General features: G+C 44.6%; 1 protein-coding gene across 7 annotated transcripts in view; it reads right to left on the bottom strand.

Annotated features, from left to right (window-relative positions):
• The window catches only part of MTMR1 (myotubularin related protein 1), a 210,753-nt gene that overhangs the window by 141,341 nt on the left and 44,330 nt on the right, over window positions 1-25,082 (bottom strand). For 3 of the 7 annotated variants that reach the window (XM_082263732.1, XM_082263733.1, XM_082263736.1), the window contains 2 exons: window positions 16,280-16,385; window positions 14,987-15,010 (listed from right to left, as the gene is read on the bottom strand). The exons of 1 other annotated variant lie outside the window; for it this stretch is intronic. In XM_082263732.1, the coding sequence (XP_082119858.1) occupies window positions 14,987-15,010; window positions 16,280-16,385 (130 nt within the window). The remainder of the gene's footprint in view (window positions 1-14,986; window positions 15,011-16,279; window positions 16,386-25,082) is intronic. 3 more of the 7 variants (XM_082263734.1, XM_082263735.1, XM_082263737.1) reach the window with 1 other exon arrangement.

Here is a 25,082-nt window from a genome sequence, read left to right as displayed (position 1 = left end):
CAGAAGGCCTGGTCTTAAAGTGGATTATGGCTGAAGGTGCTATTTGGATGTAGCACTTATTCTATGTGGCCATGCTGTGAAAAAGTCTCACGTGTGTTATCGCCATACTCAGGAGGGAGTAGCAGAATGTGTTTTGGGGTGTAAATGCATGTATGGCAATGCATTGTGTGAGAAATAACTTGTTGATGATATAACATTTTTGTGAAAAAAAAATAAAATAAAAATTTCTTACATTTTCCAAAGAATTGTGGGAAAAAATTACAACTTCAAAAAACTTGCCATGCCTCTTACTATATACCCCGGACTGTCTACTTTCCAAAAAGAGGTAATTTGGGGGGGGTATTTGCACTGTCTCGACATGTTAGGTCCTCAAGAAATGAGATAGGCTGTCAGTACATCAGGTGTGATCACTTTTCAGTGAATGGTACCATACCTTCTAGACTCTACTTTCACACCAACCAAATAATATACCCTGATTTGGGTTATTTTTACCAAAGAAATGTAGCAGTATAAATTTTGGTCAAAATTTATGAAGAGAAAATACTTCTTTACAAAATATTATAACACATTTTTATTAACCTCCCTAGCGGTATTCACGAGTGTGGCTCAGGGTTAATATTCAGTACCAAAAGCGGTAACCCCGAGCCACACTCGGGATTATCCCAGAATGAAACTCCCCTTCCCCTGCAATCCCCAGCCTTCATCCAGCTGTCCTCCCACTGTCCTCTCGATGCCGGCACCTTCTTCCGGTTCCCTTCCCTGCGAGCGCCACGTCACAGGGGGGTGGAACCGACGGGAGATAAAGAAAAAAAAAACAAACAAATATGATACAGTGTAATCTGTTAGGATTACAACTTTGTATCATGCCATTTCACCTAGTGGCTTTTCCAGTGCCCTGTCTGTACTTTTTGCGGTACTTTGTGCCTGGAAAATTGATACTGTCCATGGCGTCCAAAAAGCATTCTTTTAGCTCAAAAACGCTTTTGGACGAACTGTAAAAATTTCTCTCTGCACATGCAGATACATTTCTGATCTTCTATATTTGTGTAACGCAACACAAGCAAGACTTTGTTGTATTTTTCTAACAGCCTGTCAGACATAGCTGGTAAGATCATCTTACAATAGTGCACATCAAAGATTTGTAGCAGATATTAATTTATAAGACTTTAGAGTCAGTTCCGTCCCAATGTGCATCGGCCTCTAGAGCAGGAATGTCCAACCCCAGCCTTCAAAGGAAGCAAAGCCAAAAATACTATGTAAGCCAGTGATATAAACCAAAACGTAAAGCCCAACTCTATCCATATCCTTTTTTTTCTTTGGATAGAGTGGCAATGGTGCAACCTTCCAAAACAGATGTTCTTACTGAAGTGGTTTCCGCTCACTTTCTATCCTGGGAATTTGAGGAAGGACAGAAAAATGATGGAAGTCTCTCCAATTAGGAGACAAACTAAATGAGGACAGAAACAGAATGGGGAAAGGTTAGACACTTTTAGGTGTTTATTACTGCCTGCTCTTTCTCACCTTGATGGATCCAATGTATTTCAAAAAGACAAAGTGTGAAAGAAAACCTCCCCATGGGGGAATAGGAGGTGGATTACAGACAGCAGTGACCATTGGCCAACAGATCTACCCCTTCTCATTGTAACCCGAGAACCAAAAGCTTGGACTTGGAAGCAATCTTACATCTGCATGGTGTCTCCAACCCAAATTGGCACTGTTGGTCAATTTTTTTCTCTTATGTCTTTAGACACCCTAGGGTTACTGCCTTGAGCATCAGGTTGATGGACACCTCAATACCAGAGCATACCATTTCTCTACTACACCAAATTAACTAGTTAAAATGTAGAGGCTAAAATAATTGTTTTGGAAAGCAGGTATTCGTATATTGAAAGAATAACTCTAGAATCCTGTTTAGGCAAATTTAGATGTTCAATTTAAAATTTCTGAAATGCGAACACAGCACAGCAGATACCAGGCAGAAAACATGGACACTTTAAAAAGGTCACACAAAAAGTCAAGGATGAAGATGCATGCAATAAACACAGGAAATTCATGCCGATTGCAGACTCCCTACTGACACAGGAAGACAATATCATTATGCTCCTTGGCTGAAAAAGCATACACTAAAAGGGTATCTCACAAAGGATCCTCAATATTTACCGTAGTGTAGTGCCATGTGGCCCCAAAATAAATTTACCTTGTACAAGCTTAAAGTTTAGTCTTGATCAGGGGGGATAAAAAAATCGATGAAGAAAATCGAAAAAAAAAAAAAAAAGGTTTTTTTTTCATTAATATAGATTTTTTATCAAATTTTAATAAAACGCTTTTGGACTAAAAATCTATCTGTCTATGTATTTAAAAGATAGTTTTCTATTAAAGATACATTAACAGTTTCGTTTATTCAGCATGAGGCTGTATATTCTGAAATAATTGGATTTTTGACATACCGTAAAATCTATTTCTCTGATGTTCATTGACGGACACAGCTCCTGAGATTCTTAACCATTGGGTTATACTGCCCCCCTACAGGAGTAGGACACTAGGCAGAAAAAAAGTCTGGCTATGCCTATGTCCCCCCTAGTCCCAGGGGGTATATTCCCTCTCTCTGCTATAGGTACTCCGTTTTGTTACAAGCAGTGTCAGAAGAATAACTCCACAGAGGGGTGGGTGCTGTGTCCGTCAATGAATTTCAGAGAAATGGATTTTACAAGTCAAAAATCCCATTTTCTTTTTTCGTTCACTGACGGGCACAGCTCCTGATCTTCCTAACCATAGGGACGTCCCAAAGCAGTGTTAAACATGAGGGGTGGGAACAGAGAAAAATAAAATTCCCAAGGCTAAAACTATAGCCAACAAGGTAAACAGTAGCTCAACCAAAACTGGAGCCCACCTAAAAAAAAAAAAAAAAAAAAAAAAAAAATAGAAAAAAAAAAAGAAAAAAGAAAAAAAAACACAATACACCCTCAAAGATGACCAGGTCCTCTAAACAGCAGCCTGCAAAACCTTGCGGCCAAAAGAAGCATCTGCAGATGCCAACACATTCACTTTATAGAACTTTGTGAAAGTGTGCACCAACGACCAGGTGGCTTTGCAAACTTGTGTTACTGACGCCGGAAGGCCCAGGAGGGACTGAGCGCCCGAGTAGAGTGCGCCTTGACAGGGAAAGGAGGAACCTGACCCTTGATGAAATAGGCCTGAATCACTGTACATAATGGCCCCCTGATCAATTTACTGAAAAATAATGAATCACTGTCTGTCTGACCAATCTGGAAATGGTTGCAGTGGAAGCGTACCACCCTTTCCAAGGCCCATCCATGGGCACAAATAGTGTGTCTGACTTCCGAGAAGACTTCGTAGTTGCCAGGTACACCCTAATTGCCTGGACCACATCCAAGGCATGCAAAGCAATTTCCTTCAGATGTTTGCACCTGGGGCACAGGGAAGGCAATAATGTCTTCATTCAAAGGAAAATCAGAGACAACCTTTGGAAGGCACGACGGACAGGGGCGAAGAACCACCGAATCTCTGTGGACCACCAAGTAAGGTGAACGACAGGATAACGCTGCCAATTCCGACACCCTGCGCAAGAAGTGATAGCCACCAAAAGCCACCGAGACAGTACAAGCAGGGGAAATCTCCTGAAGATTCTCAAAAGAGGGCTTCTGGAGGACTGAGAGCACCAAATTGAGGTCCCAAGGCGGCAACGGAGACCGCACTGGAGGAGCCAAGTGAGGATGAACCCCAAGGGACTCACACCATACGATGTACGTCTTTCACGTACGATGGTAGATCTTCCTAGAAGTAGATTTCCTAGCTTTTGACAGCGTTGGAATCATTGACTCAGCACATGGCGTTCAACAGCCAAGCCGTCAAAGCCAGCGACCATAAAGCAGGATGGAAGATCAGAGCAGTAGGAGACTCTGCTTGCAGAAGGAGTTCGCCCAAGTAGCCCAGTACTGCGATCCCTTGCTGACGTAACAATGCTAGCACATGGGGCAACACTTTCGTGAAGACCTGAGGAGTGGAGGCGAGAACAAAAGGCAACGCCACAAACTGCTAATGCTCCTCTCTTGCGGCAAAGCGGAGGAAGCGCCGGTGACCGGCAAATATTTGAATGTGAAGGTAAGCGGTCTGATGTCGATAGAGGCAAAAAAATCTCCCTGGTACAGGGATGCAACCACCATGCGAATGGACTCCATTCTGAACTTCTGCACCCGCACAAAGCAGTTCAGCACTTTGAGGTCCAGAATTGGACGCACCTTGCCTTCCTTGCTGGGGACTGTAAACAGACTTAAGTAAAAACCCCTGAAAACGTTCCGATGTCGGGAACCATCACCCCTTAAAGTAACAGGTCTTGCATCACCCCAAAAAGACCCTTTAAGTAGTACAGGGACAGGCGCAAGTTAGAAGGAAAGAACCTTTTCGGAGGGTAAGAACCAGCGAAGACGTCCCCCACACCCCAGATACGGGTGAGGGAGCACCTTCATGCTTAAGGAGCCTTGTCTGCGGGTCTGGGGAAGCCTGCTCTCGACTTGCCAGACCAAGTTCTCTTGGATCCACCAGAGGAGGCCCTGAAAGGCTTTCATCCCTTGTCAGTTGCCCCCGAGGGGCGAAAAAACTTCTTATGAGCCAAGAAGGATGGCCCACGTCTACGACGAGGGTTCTCGCCCTTACTAGCCTGCGGAAGAAAAAGTACTCCCCCCGTGAGACTCCTATTGATATCATCCAGGGAAGTTCCAAACAGGCGATCTCCTTAAAAAGGAAGATTAGTCAAGGCTTTTCTTTCTTTTTTTTTTTTTTTTTAGAAGTCTGGTCCGCAGACCAGCATTTGAGCAAAAAAAAAAATACGCCCAAGGACCACTCCCGAAACAGAGTCTAGCAACTAGGGGAGCCGCTTTCAAAGAGGCATCACAGATAAACTGCAGCCCCCCTGGACCAACTGGTCTGGCAGCTCAGCAAAGGCGGGGGGGGGGGTCACCTCCAGGTCACAACGTAAAAGCTTAGCCCACTCGGTCTGAGTTTGCGACACCAGGGCAAAGGAATACCGGCCTCAGTGCCAAACCAGCCACAGTGTACATATTGTGGGCCACACCTCCATCTTCCTATCAGCCAGGTTTCCTTAAGGTCAGAGACTTTTCAACCGGAATCACGGTTACCTTGTTCAATCTGGAAACCGGAGGGTCCAGATTAGACTGTTCCACTAACAGTCTAATTTTTAAGAAGGAACTCCTCACAGGAGTACCGCATAGCAAATCGCTTAGGGATCACAAGGGGATGTTTTGGTTGTTCCCACTCTTGAACGACAATTCTGTCAAAATAGGAAGGGAAAAGAAACACCTTTGCTGCTCTGGATTGCTTGCGAGTGCCAAAAGGAACCGGCGCCTTTGTCGCAGCTTCAGCTGCGTCCAACATCTTTAGGGTCTCATGCACAGATACAATCAGTGCGTCCACCAGCACCTTTTCGTGCTTATCTACAGAAGTGGAGGAATCATCCTCACTATCTGAGAAATCCAGGAACGGGGTCGCAGACCCAGAAGAGTGACCTACGTCCACAGTGGCCAAATCAGGTTCAGGATTGGAGGAGAGAGATGAGGCAGGAGAAGGCAGGGGGGTACTTTTTGCTAGGCCGTTAACCAAAAACCACCTCCACCCGGGACACAAAGGACTCCAGGACCGCCGTCAGTGCATCAATGGATGGTTGGGACCCGGAGGGAATCAGGTGAGGAAATGTGCTCCAAAGACTCCATGAGTCAATGGGGGGACCCCACAAATAAAATGTGTAAAAAAACACTGCTAAGAGACACCCCCACCACTCTGGCAGCACCACCTGGTCGCCAGTAACAGAGCACCTATCGATCCTCAGCAGAGAGCGAGAGTACCTCACCACCCAGCAGAAAAAAAAGACACCTGTAGCCACCAGGATAATCTGCACTCCACGTGTGGAGATCAGGAAATTAAATGATCCAGGAGTAAGCACCAGGAGATGAGGAGGGGCTCCAACCGCCACAATCACTGCCCAGAGGGCTCCGCCGTCATGACTGCCGCTATTTTCAATGGAAAAACACCACAAAACAGCCGCCAGACTACACCAACATGGCCGCCGTGCATTAAGCACACCGACTACAAGAAAATGGCAGCCCTGTGCCGCACCACAAGGCTCCCAGGGAGACAGGAGAGATCCCTAGGCCTCAGAAATTGGCACAGGCAGGAAGGAAGGAGAGGGGCCCTGGCAGGAGCCCCCACCAGGGGGGGGGGGGGGGGACAAGATGGCCAACAAGGACCACCAGACCGATAATGGGGGGTGCCTAACAGGGAAAGGAACCCGGGTGTCCGCCCATGGGAGGGGCCTACATCCAATGCAAAAAACCCTCCAGGGGAAGAGGGGGGGGGGGGACAGTTACTTCCCATACCAGAAACGAGGCGGGCAATGCTCCAGACAGAACCTCCTCTCTCTCCTCTGTCGGGCAGGAGGAATGCTGCGACTCGGGCCGAGACCCAGTCGTATGTGACCTCGCGAGGCGTTCAACTCACAGGCCTGCCCCCATCAGGTGGGAATATGTCACAAATTTAACCCTTTTATCACCCATAATGTTAACTCCTTCCCAGCCAGTTTCATTAGTACAGTGCATTTTTTTTTTTTTTTTTTTTTTTTTAGCACGGATCACTGTAATAATGTCACTGGTACCCAAAAAGTGTCCAAAGGGTCAGTTAGTGTCCAAACTGTCCACCACAATATCGCAGTCCCACATAACAAAAGTAAATCCAGTTTAAAAGAAGGGATGCTCCTTGTACCTCTACGTGTTTTGTGAATACAGTTTAAATTCTTCAGGAGTAGATGCCTCCAACAATAATTCTCTAAAAAAAAAAAAAAACAGCTTGAAGCTTAATCAAACAGGACACCTCCAATTGGCAACAGCTGTTCAGTGTCTGACCTGGGAGTGGTGGAAGGGGACCAGGACGCCCAATGGGAGACATCAAGGGGCAGCACATGGCTGGGATGAAGAGATCAAAGCCAAATCCAGTGTTGAATGATATTTCTCCAGCCACACAGATCAAGGTCACAATGGAAACTTCCAGCTCTTTATCATAGCCATGTACTTTCTTGTGCCGCCTGATAAAGGCAAGCAAAAGGCCACATCTGGCCCTCGGGCTGCAGTTTGTAGACTATTGCTCTACGTGATTACAACATTGTTGTCTAATCATCTAAGGCAGGCCATATATTGTGCACGATTCCCCCATCAACAAAGACAGTGCTGACAGGGGAATTCCTCCCACTGAGATTTTGTATTCTCCCAGTGGGGAAAGCCTTCCCTGCCGCAAGAAGACAGCGATTATTGCTAGTGGCTATAGCAGCCACTAGAGATAATCGGATGGAAAAATGCGGCAGGTTGGTACATTCAGCCTGCCCATACATGGTCCGAATCTCAGCTGGTTCCTGATGAACAGGCAGAGATTCGAATGGTCTATGGCCGGCCTAATGCATTCTGTAAGCTATTGAATGGGCACTGCAAATCACAGTATCAAATTTTGTCTCAGACCAGGGTATAATTCCAATAATCATAAACAACCAAGAAAATACCATAGAAAGAGTCACTAGCCTCAAGGTAAATGTAAATCATATCTTTATTGAGATCTATAAAAAAGCACCAACGTGCAATGATTAAAATAACAGAGTAGAAACAATTTCCCTCTCTAAATATATATGTAAAATGAATGATCCATCATAAAAGTGTATTACATGCACCCCAGAACACTCCATTGAGGAAATAAATGTATTCTCTTTAGTGGTTTAGATCTAGATCTGATCAATCTAGTGCAGAGATAATCCATTTTCTAGCCTACGACAATACGAGGAAACAGACCTGGCTCTGAGCAGCATTGAAGAGGTAACAGAAGCCAGCGTAAAGTACTAGGGATACGGAAGTAATGCTTGTTGGGTTGAGTAAATGTCAGTGACATAAGACTGCCACTAAACAATGCAGAACACAATGTACATCCCAGTGATGTGGAGCAGTCTGCCTCAAGAACCATACAGATCAACATGTCAAGTCTCTTTACATAATGGGAACAAAACAAAGAAACTTGCTGCAACTTAAAGTAAAACTAAACCTTCAGTAGAAAAAAAAAATGTTAGCAGGCATCTTTTTATTGCAGAGGAGACCTGATGCTATTTCTAATCTGCAATAAGACAAAATTACCTTCCTCTTCACAATGTTCTACTGAATGTGCATTGAGCACAGTTAAGCATTCACTCTTGGCATGGTAATCAAATAAAGTGCTGCCACTACAACCCAATTGCAGGTATAAAACAGGCTTAGAGCACTTCTTCACTCACCGTGCATGACAAGCGGTCTCCAATCCGCATAAAAAAAGTCCTCCAAGGTAAGATGAAGTAGGCAACAAGGCAAGTAGTACTAAAAATCAATCTTTATTCAATCCAAAGGAGTACATGCGTTTCAAAATTGAGCCAACTGACATGTTTCAGCCCACAACTGCCTTAATCATAGTCTAACTAACATAGCTTACAAGACAAATATATAGCCAGGCCACCAACCAAACCATTGGGAGCCTGGCTGGGAAAGAAAGCGTGCTACATACCATTAAGATTCGGTTCACACTAGCGCGACTTGTCAGGCGACTTGTCAGCCTGACAAGTCGCGCTCCCTCGCGGTCCATTGACTGCTACAGGACCCGTTCTAATAGGAGCGACACAAGTCGTTCCGACTTAGAAAAAGGGTCCTGTACTACTTCGGGGCGACCTCGGAGCGACTTGCATAGACTTCCATTATGTGAAGTCCCTGCAAGTCGCTCCGAAGTCGTGGTGCATTGTAATGCACAAGTCGCCCCCGAAGTAGTAAGGAGTCGTGTCGCCCCAGTGTGAACCGACTCTAAACCAAAGAAAACAAAACATTGTAAATGCATTGTATCAAAATGTGTAAAAACAACAAGCTTAGGGAAACACAAGTGGACAAAAAAAGATTATATAAAGTATATTTTCATAGGACAAGTAAACGACCTGGGAGGAAGACAGATAAGGGTTCAATATGAACTTAGATGTAAATTCAGGTCCCACCTTCGGTTTAATCCTTTACCTGTACAAGTGAGGACATTTTTAAAGAAGTTCATGGTGGTGATTTTAGGTATTGTGGTATAGATAGGGTATTGGTGTCACCCAGAGGTGGAGACAGACTCCGGAAGGTATTAGGTAAACAATCATGGTGGATTCATAGGTTACGAACCAGAGTACTCCAAGGGTTAAACCAAAGGCGGCATCTGTCTCCCCCCCCCCCCCAGGTAGTTTACTTGTCTTATGATAAGATACCTTTATAGAATATTCTATTTATTTATTTATTTTTATACTTGTGTTTCCCTAGGCTTGTTTTGATACAATGCATTTACACCCAGGAGTTTTCCTTCACTCTTTGCATTCTACACAATATAAAATATTGTTCTTTTTCAATTTCCTTTAGATTAAGGCCCCATGCACACAGGACGTTTTTGCAGCTGCTGTTAGCAGCGTCAGACGTTTTTTTTTTTTGCAGCTGCAGAACGCCCATCCATGTTATTCTATGACCTCATGCACACAGAGCTTTTAGGAGCTCCAAGTGGCATAGGCATTTAAGGCTCCATGCACACAAGGCATCATAAAAACGTGCTCCAAAGCTATTTACTTGAAGCCGGGAAACAGCAGCTGTAAAAACGTGCTTTCAGTAGCTTTTTCAATTAGCGTTATTGCACGTTTGGCCACAGTAGCTGTTAGCAGCGTTTTTTCTGCCTCCATTCAAAATCAATGGTTCCCTATGGGAGCCTACTGATTTGAATGGAAGTCGCACCGCAGGTCGGATCAGGGTGATCCGACTTGCGGCGCGACTTGCACTGTGAGAATCTTGAGGGGGAACTCCACGCCAAAATGGGGAAAAAAAACGCCGAAAAGTTGGCGTGGGGTCACCCCCAAAATCCATACCAAACCCTTATCCGAGCAGGCAGCCCAGGAAAGGGGAGGGGAGGAGCGAGCGGCCCAACCCCCCCTGGACCATACCAGGCCCCACGCCCTCAACATGGGGGGTTGTGGGTGCTTTGAGGCAGGGGGGGCTCTGCACCCCCCCACCCCAAAGCACCTTGCCCCCATGTTGATGAGGACAGGGCCTCTACCCGACAACCCTGGCCGGTCGTTGTGGGGGTCTGCGGGCAGGGGGCTCATCGGAATCTGGAAACCCACTTTAACAAGGGGGCCCCCCAGATCCCGGACCCCCTCCTTATGTGAATGGGTATGGGTGACGTGGCCAAACGTGCAATAACGCAAATGGAAAAAGCTACTAAAAGCATGTTTTTACAGCTGCTTTTTCCTGGCGTTAGAAGTGGCTCTGCAGCTCGTTCTTTCTGACGCCCCGTGTGCATGAGGGCTTACATTTACCTATGTAGTGCAAGGGCCCGTTTGTTTGCAAACAAATTGAAAGTGTTTAGGTTTGACCTCAAATTATATAGTTTTGTTAAATCTAAAGGAAAATTGTATAATGTATGGACAACCTAAGACTTCTGCAGGATGACTATAGCAGGTGTTCAAAGTCAAACCCAAGATATCAAGCACAGAGATATCACCAATAGTATCACAAAGATACAAGTACCTGTCAGGTTGTTTAACTCTGCAGCATCAGCCATTCACTGGATTGAAGGAGACAAAGTGTAGCTGCTGACTTTTAATAAACACACACACATCTGTCTCAGGATCCAGCCAAGTGGTCATCTGAACAGTCGCTGGTCTCCCTCTCCTCTCCTCGATGCTGGCATTTAAACTGTGGGCACCTGGCTTCACTGCACATGCGGGAGTCACGCTGTGCCTGCTGCATGGTCAGGTAGTCTTTTGGGACCTGTGATGTATTCATAACGACTGCAGGCAGGGACAGGGAGAGGAGAATATCCGCTCAGATCCCCAAAGTGGGAGCGGCACCTTTCAAAACTAGGTACCCGCTAACCCCCCCCCCCCCCAAAATAATAAAGGACATGCCAAATGTGGCAGGGTGGGGTTGGGGGTAAATGCTTAGTGGATCTTCTTTTTGGTGGTACTCCACTTTAAGTCTAGTATGCTCACAGGTGGAGCTTGCTGTATTAACTATGCCACGTTCGTAGAACGATCTCCCCTCTGGAGGTATTGTGTTCTGACAGGGGGACTGCCCCACGCCAGAACACACCGGTCAATGGCTGCCAGCGCTGATCAGATGCTGGTTTTCCGGGCAGCTTCGGTCAGACAGACTGATGTACACACGAGCTCAATGTCAGTCGATTTCTGCAGAACCGCCAAATATTCGGCCCCTGTGTACCAGGCTTTAGGGCCAACAACAATAGTATAAAACAAGAAACAGGAAAAATGGCAAATTGTCCTCTCAACTCCCTTACCAACATCGCCTTTCCAGTTTTTGTAACAAGCGGTTTCTTTTTGATATGAATACAATTCTGAAGAGTTGACATTTTTAATTAAGCTAAATATTCTCCAAGGATGTGGATGAATGTTCTGTGATTGCAAGAACATTTCACAATATTCCAATTATATGAAAAATATAAGGCGCACACTGCTCTATTAAAAGAGATTACATTTTAAAATGGATTCTGTGCTCCCTAAACTTGAATTTTTTTTATCCATGTACAAGCTCAACACATGCACAACAATTAAATAAAGCACAACTAAAGCAACACCACAAGCTAGCAAACCTGGAATTTATTTCACAAAGAGCAGACACACTGAAGGGAAAAAAAAAAAAAAAAAAAAAAAAAAAAGGAGGATCAAAATCTTCAAAAAAGGAAGAGAAACAAAAATAAGCTAAAAGTAAGCATCAATTTTGTGTTAAAGTGTTTGGATACTGGAAATCAATGAATATGGTCAATGATTGCTAAAAAAACATCCCAGCAGAAACTCCTAGTTAGAGTAGGAAGAAGGGTCAGTGGTGGATATTTCCCAAAATTCCATGTTCTAGTGCCCTACTTTGATTTGTCTTAACTGGCCAGTAGAGCTAAAAGCGGCATTTAAATTTTAGTGTCCGGTCATGCTGGGTTCTTAAAATTCTTGGGCACCCCACTACCAAGGTCAAGATGGTGGACAGTTAAGCTATAGTTCCTGAAGTTCAGGGCATTTCTGCCCACCATGAGGGTGTTCCACTCCTCCTATAGCATTGCAAAAAATTCATCAGGACCTGTACAACCCTGGAAACGAAAGCTCTTAGATGTGACCACCAGAATGTCGGATGAAAACTGTAGTGTAGGACTATACTGTCAAGGGTGATATATGATCAACAGATGCCAATTTCCTGGTAGGCGTTTCACCAACACCATTAAGCAGGAACCCAAATAAAAAAGCACTAGCTTAGCTAGATAACCGAAGAGGAGTGCACTGACGTGTTCATTCAAGTCCTCATCAAGTGCCCACTTTTAATATTTGTCCAAATTTGCCTCTCCAGCATCCACCAACTAAAACCAAACAGTCTATGCAATACATACATTGATCAGCCATAACATTTTACCCCTGACAGGTAAAGTGAATGCTGATGATCTTGTTACAATGGCACCTGAAAGTGGATGGAATACATTCGGTAGCAAGTGAACATGTTGTCCGTGAAATTGAGGTTTTAAAAGCAAAAAAAATAAATAAAATGGGCAAGTGTAAGGATTTGAGCAACTTTGACAAAGGCCAAACTGTAATAGCTTGACAACTGGGTCAGAGCAAGGCCAACAATGCAGCTCTTGGGGGGGATGTTCCCATCTGCAATGGTCAGGATCTACCAAAAGTGGTCAAAGGAAAGAAAACCAGTGACATGGTCATGGGCGTCCAACGTTTATTGAGGAATATGGGGAGCGAACGCTGGCCTGTGAAGTCTGACACAATAGAAGAGCTTCTGTAGCTCAAACTGCTGAAAAAGTTAATTCTGGTTCTATTAGAAAGGTGTCACAACACTTAGTGCTTCACAGTTTGTTGTGCATGGGGCAGGGTAGCCGCAGACCGGTCAGGGAGCCCAAGCTGACCCGTGTCCTCAGGTTTTCTTTTACATCATGTAGATGGCTGGATGTGCGTGTGTCACGTACCTGGGGAAGAGATTACACCAGGATGAACTATGGGTAGAAGGCAAGCTGGCCAAGGCTTGAAGGATCGGTTACTGATGGCTTGGTGCCAGATATCACAGCACACCTTTAGAGCGCTAGCGGAGTCCATGCCTTAAAGGAACAGGGCTGTTTTGGCATGAAAAAGGGAACCTACTCAATATTAGGTGGGTGTTTATAATGTTACGTCTGATAGGTATATGGTCTAAATCCTCTCGCTAGCCATGAGTGTGAGAAAAAGATTATTTTTAGGAGCAAGTGAAAGCTGCAAAGTCAGAGCAATAATGTGAGCATTCCAATTCCATAGGGAAGTAGGACTCTTTTTGTAATTGATGTGTCAGTTGGGGCTATACTGCTTGCACTTCAGCCAACCTCTAAACTGGCCATATAGAACTTCTATACTGTCTTGGAACAACAACTTCATAGAAAATAGCCTCAGGATATTTGCTTTGGTAAACTGACCCTCCTCCAGCCCCTCAATCTGCCACTGATAAGAAAATAATAATGGGAACTTGGCTTGCATGATGAAATGGGAGTTTCCCCTTCTAGCGCCGTGTCAGTCGTGCTGTAAAGCATGATGTAGTGGAGGGTCGGGCATCGGCAATACTTTTTAATGGTGTCACAAAGACTACATTTTTGCTGCTTTCTCACTGCAAGCAAAGGGGTTAAATGTTAATGGCTGATCAAAGACATTCGGTAAGAGGTCTGCCCATCCTCTACTAACTTATGTACTGCCTGGAAGCCCTGTAATCTTTGTCCCTATTCGCTCAACTGATGAAAGTAGCACATAGGTGATTCAAGATTGCTCAATTTTCACTTGGTCATTAGTCACAAATCAATTTTTCTTAGTGTGTTAAAGAAAGTCTGTTTGTGATAACAATTGCCTGTGATGCTTGGAGGCACTTGTTAATATGCACTCATACAGCCTGCTCAAATCAGCTGCATCGCTTGCTGTTACAGGGCCCCGTATGTTCAACCTTTCTCAACTATATAAAAATTATTTTACCATTACATTGGAGCCCTTGTTTAAAATGACACATGGTTTGCACCAGTAGGATGAAGGTTTATTAAAACGTCTGGTTTCTCCTTCACTCTATAGCAGGGGTCTCCAAACTGCAGCCCTTCGCATTTGTCTGGCCCTCGGGGCACTACTCCCCTCCCTGACACCAGTGACGGGGCACTACTCCCCTCCCTGACACCAGTGACGGGGCACTACTCCCCTCCCTGACACCAGTGACGGGGCACTACTCCCCTCCCTGACACCAGTGACGGGGCACTACTCCCCTCCCTGACACCAGTGACGGGGCACTACTCCCCTCCCTGACACCAGTGACGGGGCACTACTCCCCTCCCTGACACCAGTGACGGGGCACTACTCCCCTCCCTGACACCAGTGACGGGGCACTACTCCCCTCCCTGACACCAGTGACGGGGCACTACTCCCCTCACCGACACCAGTGACGGGTCACTACTCCCCTCACTGACACCAGTGAGGGGGAACTACTCCCCTCACTGACACCAGTGACGGGGCACTACTCCCCTCACTGACACCAGTGATGGGTAACATTCCTCCTCCTACTGACCACAGGTGCTATGTACTTTTTTTATTCTCACTGATCACCAAGCCTGAGACATTTTCTACTCCCACTGACACCAGGGAAATTCCTACTCCTTCTGATAACAGTCTGGCCCCTCTAAAGTCTGAGGGATAGTAAACTGGCCCTTTGGTTAGAAAGTTTGGAGACCCCTGCTTAACAGCAACAAAAAGTTTTACAGGAAATATTCCGTTATGGCTGGAGATTTTGATGCTTTAAGCGCACATATATAAAAGAACTTCAACACACAGCACACTGGACAAACAGGCAGGAGGCCGACTTGCTGAACACCAAAGAGATCTTACCCTTATATCGGGCCTCTTGAAAACCTGTTAAAATGCACAATGTTATCAAAGACAAAAGATTTACTTCACTGTCTGATTATTATAAAACACAATAGAATGTACTTATTAAATCACTACAAGGAATTCTCCATCACCTATATGTCAAGAATCACCCAACTTGCTCACAAGGATAGGTAGAAGTGTCTTTACCATACTATCTGTGTACTTTCTAACAGGTTCGATGTGTCAGTCTACATTATTCTTAAACTGAAATGTCTAGAAGGCAGATCTCCCGCTAGAACTAGGTGTTATAAAATTTAATAAAAACAAAGGAAGTAGGGTTGGGCAGGATCTCTGCTCTGGATGGTGTCAGGGAGGATGGTAGGGAAGACAGAACAACATGAGATGTTCTGATATGCAAGATATTTGATTACATCTTAATTATGGATGATAAGATGCCAATTCTTCAGACTACAGTAATTACTAAAGGACCAAAACACAAACATGTTTTTTTTTTTTTTTTAAATGGCGGTCATCAACATACTCTTTACTAGTAATGGGCTCAGGCCTTTCATTTTAGGCCAATTTGTTTTATGCTACATATGTTTGTTAAAATCGCAAAAAGCGTATTTTGATTGGTTTGCGCAAAAGTTATTGCATTTACTAAGGGAAAGATTGCCATTTTTGTTGTTTTTTTTTTTTTTAACGAGTAATGGCGGCGATCTGCGTTATTTTTTGCGGGACTGCGACATTGCGGCGGACAGATCGGACCCTTGACTCACATTTTTGACACTTATGGGGTTACCAGTGACATTGTTACAGTAATCAGTGCTATACATATGCACTGTTACTGTAAAAATGACACTGGTAGTGAAGGGGTTAACTTTTTTTGAGAGGGAGGGGTTAAGTGTGTCCCTAGGGGCATGCTTCTAACTGTGATTGGATGTGGCTTGAGGTGTAAGAACAGAGATCAACGGTCCTACATAGCAGAACCGTATGATCTCCATTCTTACACAGGGAAGAATGACAGACGGCTTTGTTTACATTAGCCGCCTGCCTTTCCCCCGCAGTAACGGACAATCGCAAGTGCCCGGCGGACATCGGGTCCGTGAACGAGCGGCAGCGCGCCTCCGGCGGCGCGCGCTCGCTCCCTAGAGCCTCACAGGCTAGCGGCGTAGTCCTGTGAGGGGCTGACCGTCGGCAAGCTGTTAAAGTTGATGCACTGTCTGAAGAGGCACAAAGGAGCCCATGAAAGACTTGCTGCATGAGTTTTCTATGACAAGAAGACATATGATCCTTCAACTTGTTACTTACCCTGTAATCTCGGGAAACATTTTCTGGTGGCACAGAACTGGAAATCTGGCTGGATATTGTGGCTGCAATCAGCTGCTTGCACCATTCAACGTGTGATCCAGTAGGGCTACAAAAGAGAAAAAAGGCACTTAGGTTTTACATGCAATCATAAGCTCCTAGTAGTTTAAAGTTGGGCAGCTTTGCATGGCTTGTTAGTATGTGCTGCTGAGGTACAATACAATGGTGCTGCCAATAGGTCTACCAAGCAACCTTGCCTCCATTGAATTTCCTTGTCCTGCTTGTGCTTGACCCCAGGTGTGCTGGTTTCCACTCACAACTCAAAAGCAAACTGGAATGTCATTTGGTGTCTAGCCCAAATAGGGTCCAAGTTGAACTTTCTTGACCAATAGTAGAGACATGTGCCTGTAAGGGTCACTAGGGTATGGAATGATCTGGTTTATGTATTCTATAACCACTGCAGAAAAGACGGCTGCAAACTAGATATTCAAAACACAGGATTTTCAGAAAAATGGCTGAAATACAAACATGTCTAAGATTTAATAGATTACTGTTTTGACTAGCAGTTCTATGACCTGTGTGTGTCACCTGTCCAGCACCACAGAATGAAAAACTGGATTTTTGTAAGAACTTACCATAAAATCCTTTTCTCTGAAGTTCATAGACAGACGGAGCTCCTTATCTTCATAACACATAGGGTTATGCTCCTCCTTCTAGGAATAGGCACTAGGCAGGAAAAAAAACGTAACCACGCCTATGGGGGCTGTCCCTGCAGGCATAAACCCTCAGACTCTGCTATCATCAAACAGTTTGTTCTGCCTAGTGTTAGGAATAGGACCTAGCTCCCTGCTGGAACTTCGGTCCTAGCTGTAACAGGGAAAGTTTGCAATTTTTTTTTTTAACTAGTTAGTTCCTGAGGACCAAGATCCAGAGTAACTACAAGCAACAGCCGGCTGCGGTTTCCCACTGGATAATCCTTAGGGTCTCCCAACCTGGTCAGCGAACGTGAGCAGGTTTTAGTCCAGAACTAGGCCTCGCCACAACAGTGCCCCGATGGATGGGAACGAGCCTGCGAGTCTCGCTGGGATGCAAAAGATAAGGAGCTGCGTCTGTCGATGAACGATAGAGAAAATGTGTTTACGTTAAAAAACAGGTTTCACATAATTACAAATCATTTGGCGGGTGAAGCAAACCTATGTATTTCAAGCTTTTATTTAACAGATTGGTAAGAATTATGCTTGAACAATAATAAGAAAAAAAAAAAAAAAACTTAAAGCTGAACTCCAGGCAAACAGTTTTCTTATTTCCAATGCAGTGGGGCTGTGCCCGTACTGCACAGATTAAATAAGTATTAAGGTTCGGCTTTTATAAAAAAAATTAAAATAAAATAAAACGAAATAAATAATAATAATAATAATAATAATAATAATAATAATACAAACATGTCATACCGATCTGCTCTGTGCAATGGGTCCCCCACAGGCGCTCCTGGCTACTCCTCCATAGCAAGCTGCTTGCTATGGGGGCACTTATGCGTGCTCGCTCCTGAGCCCTGCTCTATGCGTCCGTAAGACACATAAAGCCACCTATTGGCCCTGCCCCCCCCCCTCGCTCTCTCATTGGCTCACTGGCTGTGATTGACAGCAGTGGGAGCCAATGGCTCCTGCTACTGTCTCAGCCAATAAGGAGAGTGGGTCCCAGGACAGCCAAGGCTCTCGTGCACATCGCTGGATTGAGAGGGGGCTCAGGTGGGGGGAGAGAACTGTGGGAAGAGCAGCACGCAGAATGTAAAAAACCTTCAGCCTTTACAACCACTTTAACCTCCATAGCGTATTCCTGAGTGTGCTCAAGGTTAATATTCAGTGCCAAAAGCGGTAACCCCGAGCCACACTCGAGATTACCCCAGAATGAAACTCACCTTCCCCTGCGATCCCCCGCAGTCCTTCCCAGCCTTCCTCCAGCTGTCCTCCTGCTGTGTGTTCGGCCAATGTCAGCACCTTCTTCCGGTTCCCTTCCCTGCTAGCGCCGCGTCGCAGGGGGTGGAACCGGCGGGAGATTAAAAAAAAACATGATACAGTGTAATCTGTTAGAATTACAACTTTGTATCATGCCATTTCCCCTAGTCGCTTTCCCAGTGCCCTGCCTGTACTTTTTGGGGTACTTTGTGCCTGGAAAATTGATAACATCCATGCGTTCTTTTAGCTCAAAAACGTTTTTGGACGAACTTGAAAACAGCGAAGGTGAATCGGAAATATTTGAAGAACTGAGCGATAGCGATTCGTGGGAAAATTCGTCATCAGGTACAAAAGTGACAACAGCGACGATTCTGTGACTGAACTCACCGATGTGCGGACTTGGTGCTCAATTGACTGTGGTACGGATCAGGCAGCGCCCCCAAGATTCCCATTTACTGGAGCACCTGGTATGAAAGTTGACGTTGACCATTACAACCCCTTGGCATACCTACAATTATTTCTAACCGATGAGGTTATTGGAAAAATAGTTACCGAGACAAACCGGTACAAAGAGCAACAATGCGCTACGCATTGGAAGTTTGCAAGATGCAGAAAGTGGGAACCACTGACCAAAGAGGACATTTGGAAATTTCTGGGCCCAATAATTCTTCAGGGAGTGGTGGGAATACCCCTGCAGAAGTGGTATTGGACAACCAATACCTTACTTGCCATTCCATTCTTTGGCATGATCAGAGTACAGATTTTCCCTCATAATGAAATATCTCCACTTCGAAAACAATGAAGAATTTGATGAAATGTATTATTATTACATTGTGCTTGAGGTCATTGTAGCCGTATTAGTGCACTTGCGACAGAGACAATTGAGTGCTGTCCGTGATACTTTTTTTATTTGCACTAACATACAATTTTTCAGGACAAGCTTTCGGGGTATGTCCCCTTCTTCAAGATCCAAGCAGTACTAAGTACTGCTTGGATCTTGAAGAAGGGGACATACCCCAAAAGCTTGTCCTGAAAAATTGTATGTTAGTGCAAATAAGAAAAGTATCACGGACAGTACTCAATTGTCTCTTTATTATTATATTATAATTTAGGATTTCGTGTTTCAAACTTTATCATACCAGGGATGTCTACTAGACTCGTTTGGACAGATTTGAGTGAGTTACTCCTAATTACAGGCCTACAATATAAAACATATTTCCATGCAAAACAATGTACCACTTTTAGCACATAAATTCTGGCATAATCAAACCGCCAGGGACGGTCACGATTCTTTTTTTTTTTTTTCTATGGGAGAGGAGGAGAGCAGACCTAATCCTCCAATCCTTCCAGCACAAGACCGGTCAGTCATCCATGCACTCCTGCAGGCTTGGATAGTAGACTTCCTGATGTAATTACGTCCAGTGCAGGCTCCTTAGGAGCAGTCCACCGCTTGACTATGGGGAAGCACAGTTTTCCAGAGGATCAGATAAGTATAGGCTTTCTACTCACCCCTAGACAAAACGAGCTGTTGACCCATGCAGTGCAGGCATAGCCCCACTGCATGGGGAAAAACAATTTTGCCTGGAGTTCAGCTTTAAAGCTGACCTTTCCCCACCCAAAACTATAAAACATGCATTCACTTTGCAGTCATATGCAAATTAAAAATGTATTTTTGTGAACCTCTTTTACTCTCATCCTGGTTTCCCGATGTAACGAGGGCTTCCCAGGTGCCCATTAAAAAGGCTTCTTTACCAGTGCTCCCCAGGGAGATCTCGGGGAAAAAATGGCTCAATTATTGCTATAATTTATACCACGGCAGATCACATGTAGAGCATGCATGAGATCTGGCACTAATCTTACCAATAGGCTGGCCCAGAAAATGCAGAAAGAACTGGCCCCAGATGCTTGGGTGGGGTGGAGCATTAGAACGTAAGACATGAGACAGAAAGAAAATGAGGCAAGTAAAATAAATATATGTGTTTTCTGACATTAGGTTGTTTCACGGTGGTAGTTTAATAAATTGTGGAGGGAAATCTGCTTCAGGCCCCTTGCACACAGAGCGTGCAATCTTGGGGTTTAGGTGCATCTGGGAGGCACAAGCAGCATCCAGCTCTGCTCCCTGCAACCTGTCAAAGTCTACAGTAAGATAAACTACACTGCAGATGGACAGGGGCTGAATGTTGTGCCAAGTGGTCTGTGTGTTCAGGGACAAAAAACGAGAAGGCAGGTATTTTGATGGGCACCAGCAATGTATGACAGAACTAAAAACCCAACCCAAAAAACTTCTATCTTCGTACAAATTGGCTCCCCTGACCCTGGAGATACAACATTGTATTTCATAAACAAATTCTATGACCTTTCTATTAATTCTTGCTTATGATTCATCACGTAAGGTGCAGCAACATTTTCCTTCACTTCGTGAGAGTTTTTGCCAAATTTCCTTGTTTTTCTGAGCCCAGATTTATTAGTTCATAGAATACTTCATTGCTCCAGACCAATCTTCCATTTTACTGTTCAAGCAAATAGCAATCCTGAAACAAATGTCAGGATTAATTGACGAGAGACCCTAGGGATTGGGGCTGGACCCCTCGCATGTAGGAAAAGTTCTGCAATACAGAAGAAATGACATCTGCAACATTTCAAATCCAACAACCGTATGAGAATTGCCTAAAACTCAAGTTAAAAAAGAAGAAAAAGAAGACCTACCCAAACTTACTGGATGGAGTTTAGCCAAGATGTTGTAAACTTCCACTAACATGTCAGATTAATGGGAAATTTAGAAGCCAGGGAGTCTAGTGTAGCGTTTCAACTTTTTTCATTCTTGGCACCCTTTAAAAATATTCCCAGCTTTGAGGCACCCTGGTCTAACCCCATTGTTGGAATTTTATACCTGGAACAGATTCTTGGGAAAAATACTTTCAGAGGCAAGTGTTGAACTTTCCTCCTAGGCTGAAGTCATGTCCCCATATTCTGTTCATATTGAATATGTTCACCTCCTGAACCCGATGTCCTGAGGTTAAAGTATACAAGTCCCTGTGGTTCTCTTTCGATGTCTCTTTATAGGTTTATATATTTTATTAATCTACAGAAGCAGCAAGAGCTCATGAATGGTGGTTTTTCTTTTCTCGTAAACGCTAATGAATAGCATTCACAGAAGGAACTTTTCACTGTCCTGGAGACAATGTTCAGAACTGTGGTTCTTAGGCATTTGGAATGCATATCATTTGTTTGTAGCAAATGAGTATACACAGCATTACAAAAAGCTGGAAAGTAGACCCAGCAAGAGGAAACTGTGCCGTATACAACACCACGCGGGACTTAAAAAACCTCTACTGGAAGTAAAGCTGGCCACACAGATTCTGGTGGGCTGAGGGGGGGGGGGCACAGATGGAGGAATCTCACACAACCACAATTGTATTGTGATCCCACCAAATCTCAAAATACCTGAACAATGGGCTTCATCCAATTGCATGCAGCCACTGTCCAGTCAACAATTTTCCGCCTGCCTCCCTCGCAGGATGTAGGGCAGAAGGCAAGACAGGGCCAACCATCAATTTATATTCATATTTCATCAAGAACTAGTTGAAAATAGCCCCATGCAGCCAGCTTAAAGCGGAACTTTACATACAACAACTTGATATAAACGAATGTTCTTTAGCAAGGAACATACATTCCACATTAACCACTTTACCACCGGAGGATTTTGCTGTCTTACGTCCAGGCCACTTTTTGTGATTCGGCGCTGTGCGACTTTAACTGACAATTGCGCAGTCGTGCGACACCATACCCAAACATAATTTACGTCCTTTTTTTTCCCACAAACAGAGCTTCTTTTGGTGGTATTTGATCACCTGTGTGATTTTTACTTTTTGCGCTATAAACAAAAAAAGAGCGTAAATTTTGGAAAAATAACAATATTTTTCACATTTTTTTATATGAAATTCCCTCCCAAAAAAAATTGTAAAAATCTAAATTTTTTTAAATTTTTGGCTAATTTGTTTTCTGCTACCTATGTCTGGTAAAAAAAAAAAAAAAAAAAAAAAAAAAAAAAAAAAAAAAATCGCAATAAGCGTATTTTGATTGGTTTGCGCAAAAGTTATTGCGTTTACTAGCTAAGGGAAAGATTTGTCATTTTTGGTGTTTTTTTTTTTAACAAGTTTTTGACAGAATTTTTTTGGCGGGACTGCGACATTGCGGCGGACAGATCGGACCCTTGACTGACATTTTTGACACTTTTGGGGGAACCAGTGACATTACTACAGTAATCAGTGCTATAAATATGCACTGTTACTGTAAAAATTACCCTGGCAGGGAAGGGGTTAATTTTATTGGAGAGGGAGGGGTTAATGTATGCCTGGTGCTGAACCCTGCAATCTATCACTGTTTGTCACTGAGGAGATCCGCCCGCTTTGTTTACACAAGCAGGCGGATCTCCAAACTCGATTCCCAGACGATTGGGGAAGAGCAGCGGCGATCCCCGCTGCTCCTCCCCTGGCACGACTCCCGCTGTGAATGAATACAGCGGGAGCGAGCCCCCGGCAGCGCGCGAGCGCCGCCCACAAGGGGAGGAGTCCAGCGACGTAGGTCTATGTCGCTGGATGATAACGAGCCACTGTGCCGCAGTAGAGGCACAGTGAGCAGGGCTAAAGTGGTTTATAATTATGCTACTAAAATGACAGTAGTGTGTGCTGTAAATTACCTCCAGTATTGCTCCTGTTTCTTCCTGGTGGAGCAGTAAACCATAAAGCGGAAGTAAACTCATCAATTTCTCAAAAAAACAGTTACATTCCTGGAATGCTGTCACATTTGCTTATGTCATTTAACCAAACCGACAATACCATCAAATTGCTGGTGTAATAACTGATCATATATGTGCAGCACCTTGGCAGTTGCAGATCAAACAGAAGAAGCTCCCTTGGCTGTAAGGGAAAGAAGTAGGGATGCACCGAAATTAAATTCTTGGCCGAAGCCGAAGCCGAATAATAATAAAATGTTTGGCCGAAGGCCGAAGGCCGAATACCGAACGCGGTGTTTTGCATTTTTTCCATTTATTTTGCCAATTTTTTGTCCTCTCTCTTGTCCTCTCGTGTCTCTCTCTCTCTCTCTCTTGTCCTCTCACTCTCTCTCTCTCTTGTCCTCTCATGTCTCTCTCTCTCTCTCTCTCTCTCTCTCTCTCTCTCTCTCGTCCTCTCATGGCTCTCTCTCTCCCTAAATGTTACTGTAGGGAATGGGATTCAGTGCACACTGCAGCCTTGTATCATAGGGTTAATGTTAGTGACACTGTAGGGATTGGGAAGGATGCTGGGAATGGAAATCAGGAAGCATGCAGGCAGCCTTGTAAATTTTAATTGCAGATACAGGGCACTGGGCAGGTCAGGGTTAATGTGGTAACATCAATTACTCAGTGACAGTCAGTCAGTGTCAGTGTGGACTCGATCAGATTATACAGTGACAGGCAGTCTTTCATAGTGGTAGTAGTAGGAGGCTGGAGGTGGACTAGTAGGAGCCTGGAAAGGAGCACAGCCGCATACATACATTACTCACTCGTGCACTGCAGCCCGCCCCACACATTCAGTGAGTCTTACTCTCCTCCCTAGTTTTTTCAATGGCACATTCAGGAAGCCAATCACGCCGTGAGTAGCAGCACAGCGGAACCAATCAGGTGTGCAGGCACGCGTGATTGGTTCGCTGTGCAGCTAATCACGGCGTGATTGGCTTCCTGAATGTGCCATTGAAAAAACTAGGGAGGAGAGTAAGACTCACTGAATGTGTGGGGTGGGCTGCAGTGCACGAGTGAGTAATGTATGTATGCTCACCGCTGAAGTGTCCCGGCTTCCCCTGCCTAACACGGAAGTCTGTGAGTCCTCCTGTCCTCCTCCGAGTCCCTTCCCCCTGTAAATATCGTGACCTCGGCGATATGAATATCGCCTACGGCCACAGAACGATAGTCAATATCATATCGACTATCGTTCAGCCCTATTATTCGGCACAAAATTATTCGGCCTTTTGACTTATTCGGCCGAACACCGAAAGTGCTATTTTTTCTATTTTCGGCCGAATAATGTTCGGCCGCCGATTATTCGGTGCATCCCTAGAAAGAAGGGTTTATTTTTCTTTAAAGTGGTTCTAAAGCTCAGACATGAAATATGAACAAAGCATATCCCACAATAGTGTGAACAATTAAGAGCACTAAAGCCCCGTACACACGTACCGATTGTTGGCCGACCGATCAGCCGTCTTTTGTCCAGTGTTTTTGTGTTGGTTGAATTGTGCTCTAGACTGCACACAAATTTTGTCGGCCAACAACAACCAACTGCAGAAGTGATGTCATGTTCTGGTCTACTTTCCGTGTGTTTCTTCTCTGAGCATGCCCAGTCTTGCTCATCTGGCTTTTGTCGGCCGAAATCTGTACTGACTGACGAAAATTCGGCCGTTCTTTGTTGGCCAACAAAAATTTTATAGCCTGCACACCAGATTTTGTTCGGCCAAAAAGTCGCAGTCAGTTGTCGGAAGCATCATACTAACAAGCCGACAATCGGCTGATCGGACGTTGGCCAAATATTTACGGCTGACAATCGTTACGTGTGTACGGGGCATGAAGGTCTGAACTCTGACCTAAAATGGAGGAGGACGCACCGGACTCCTGCTGCGATTTGCGGTGCACACAGTGTGAACCCAGCCTTCAAGCCAACAGCAAAAGCAATAAAGTCCTTCAAATCATTATCTCAGCTTCCCCTTTCAGCAGTGACTTGGTGGTATACCGCCCCTATCTAATCTGACAAACACCTTCAGTGCTCTGGCTTAGAGTTTTGTGGAGGAATTGCTCCACAATGCGTGCAGCTAAAGAGATC

This window comes from Pelophylax lessonae (assembly GCF_965119305.1).
Source record: "Pelophylax lessonae genome assembly, chromosome: 7".
NCBI classification, from domain to species: domain Eukaryota; kingdom Metazoa; phylum Chordata; class Amphibia; order Anura; family Ranidae; genus Pelophylax; species Pelophylax lessonae.
The sequence above is the reverse complement of the archived record's forward strand: the minus strand, read 5'-3'. Positions and strand labels throughout refer to the sequence as shown.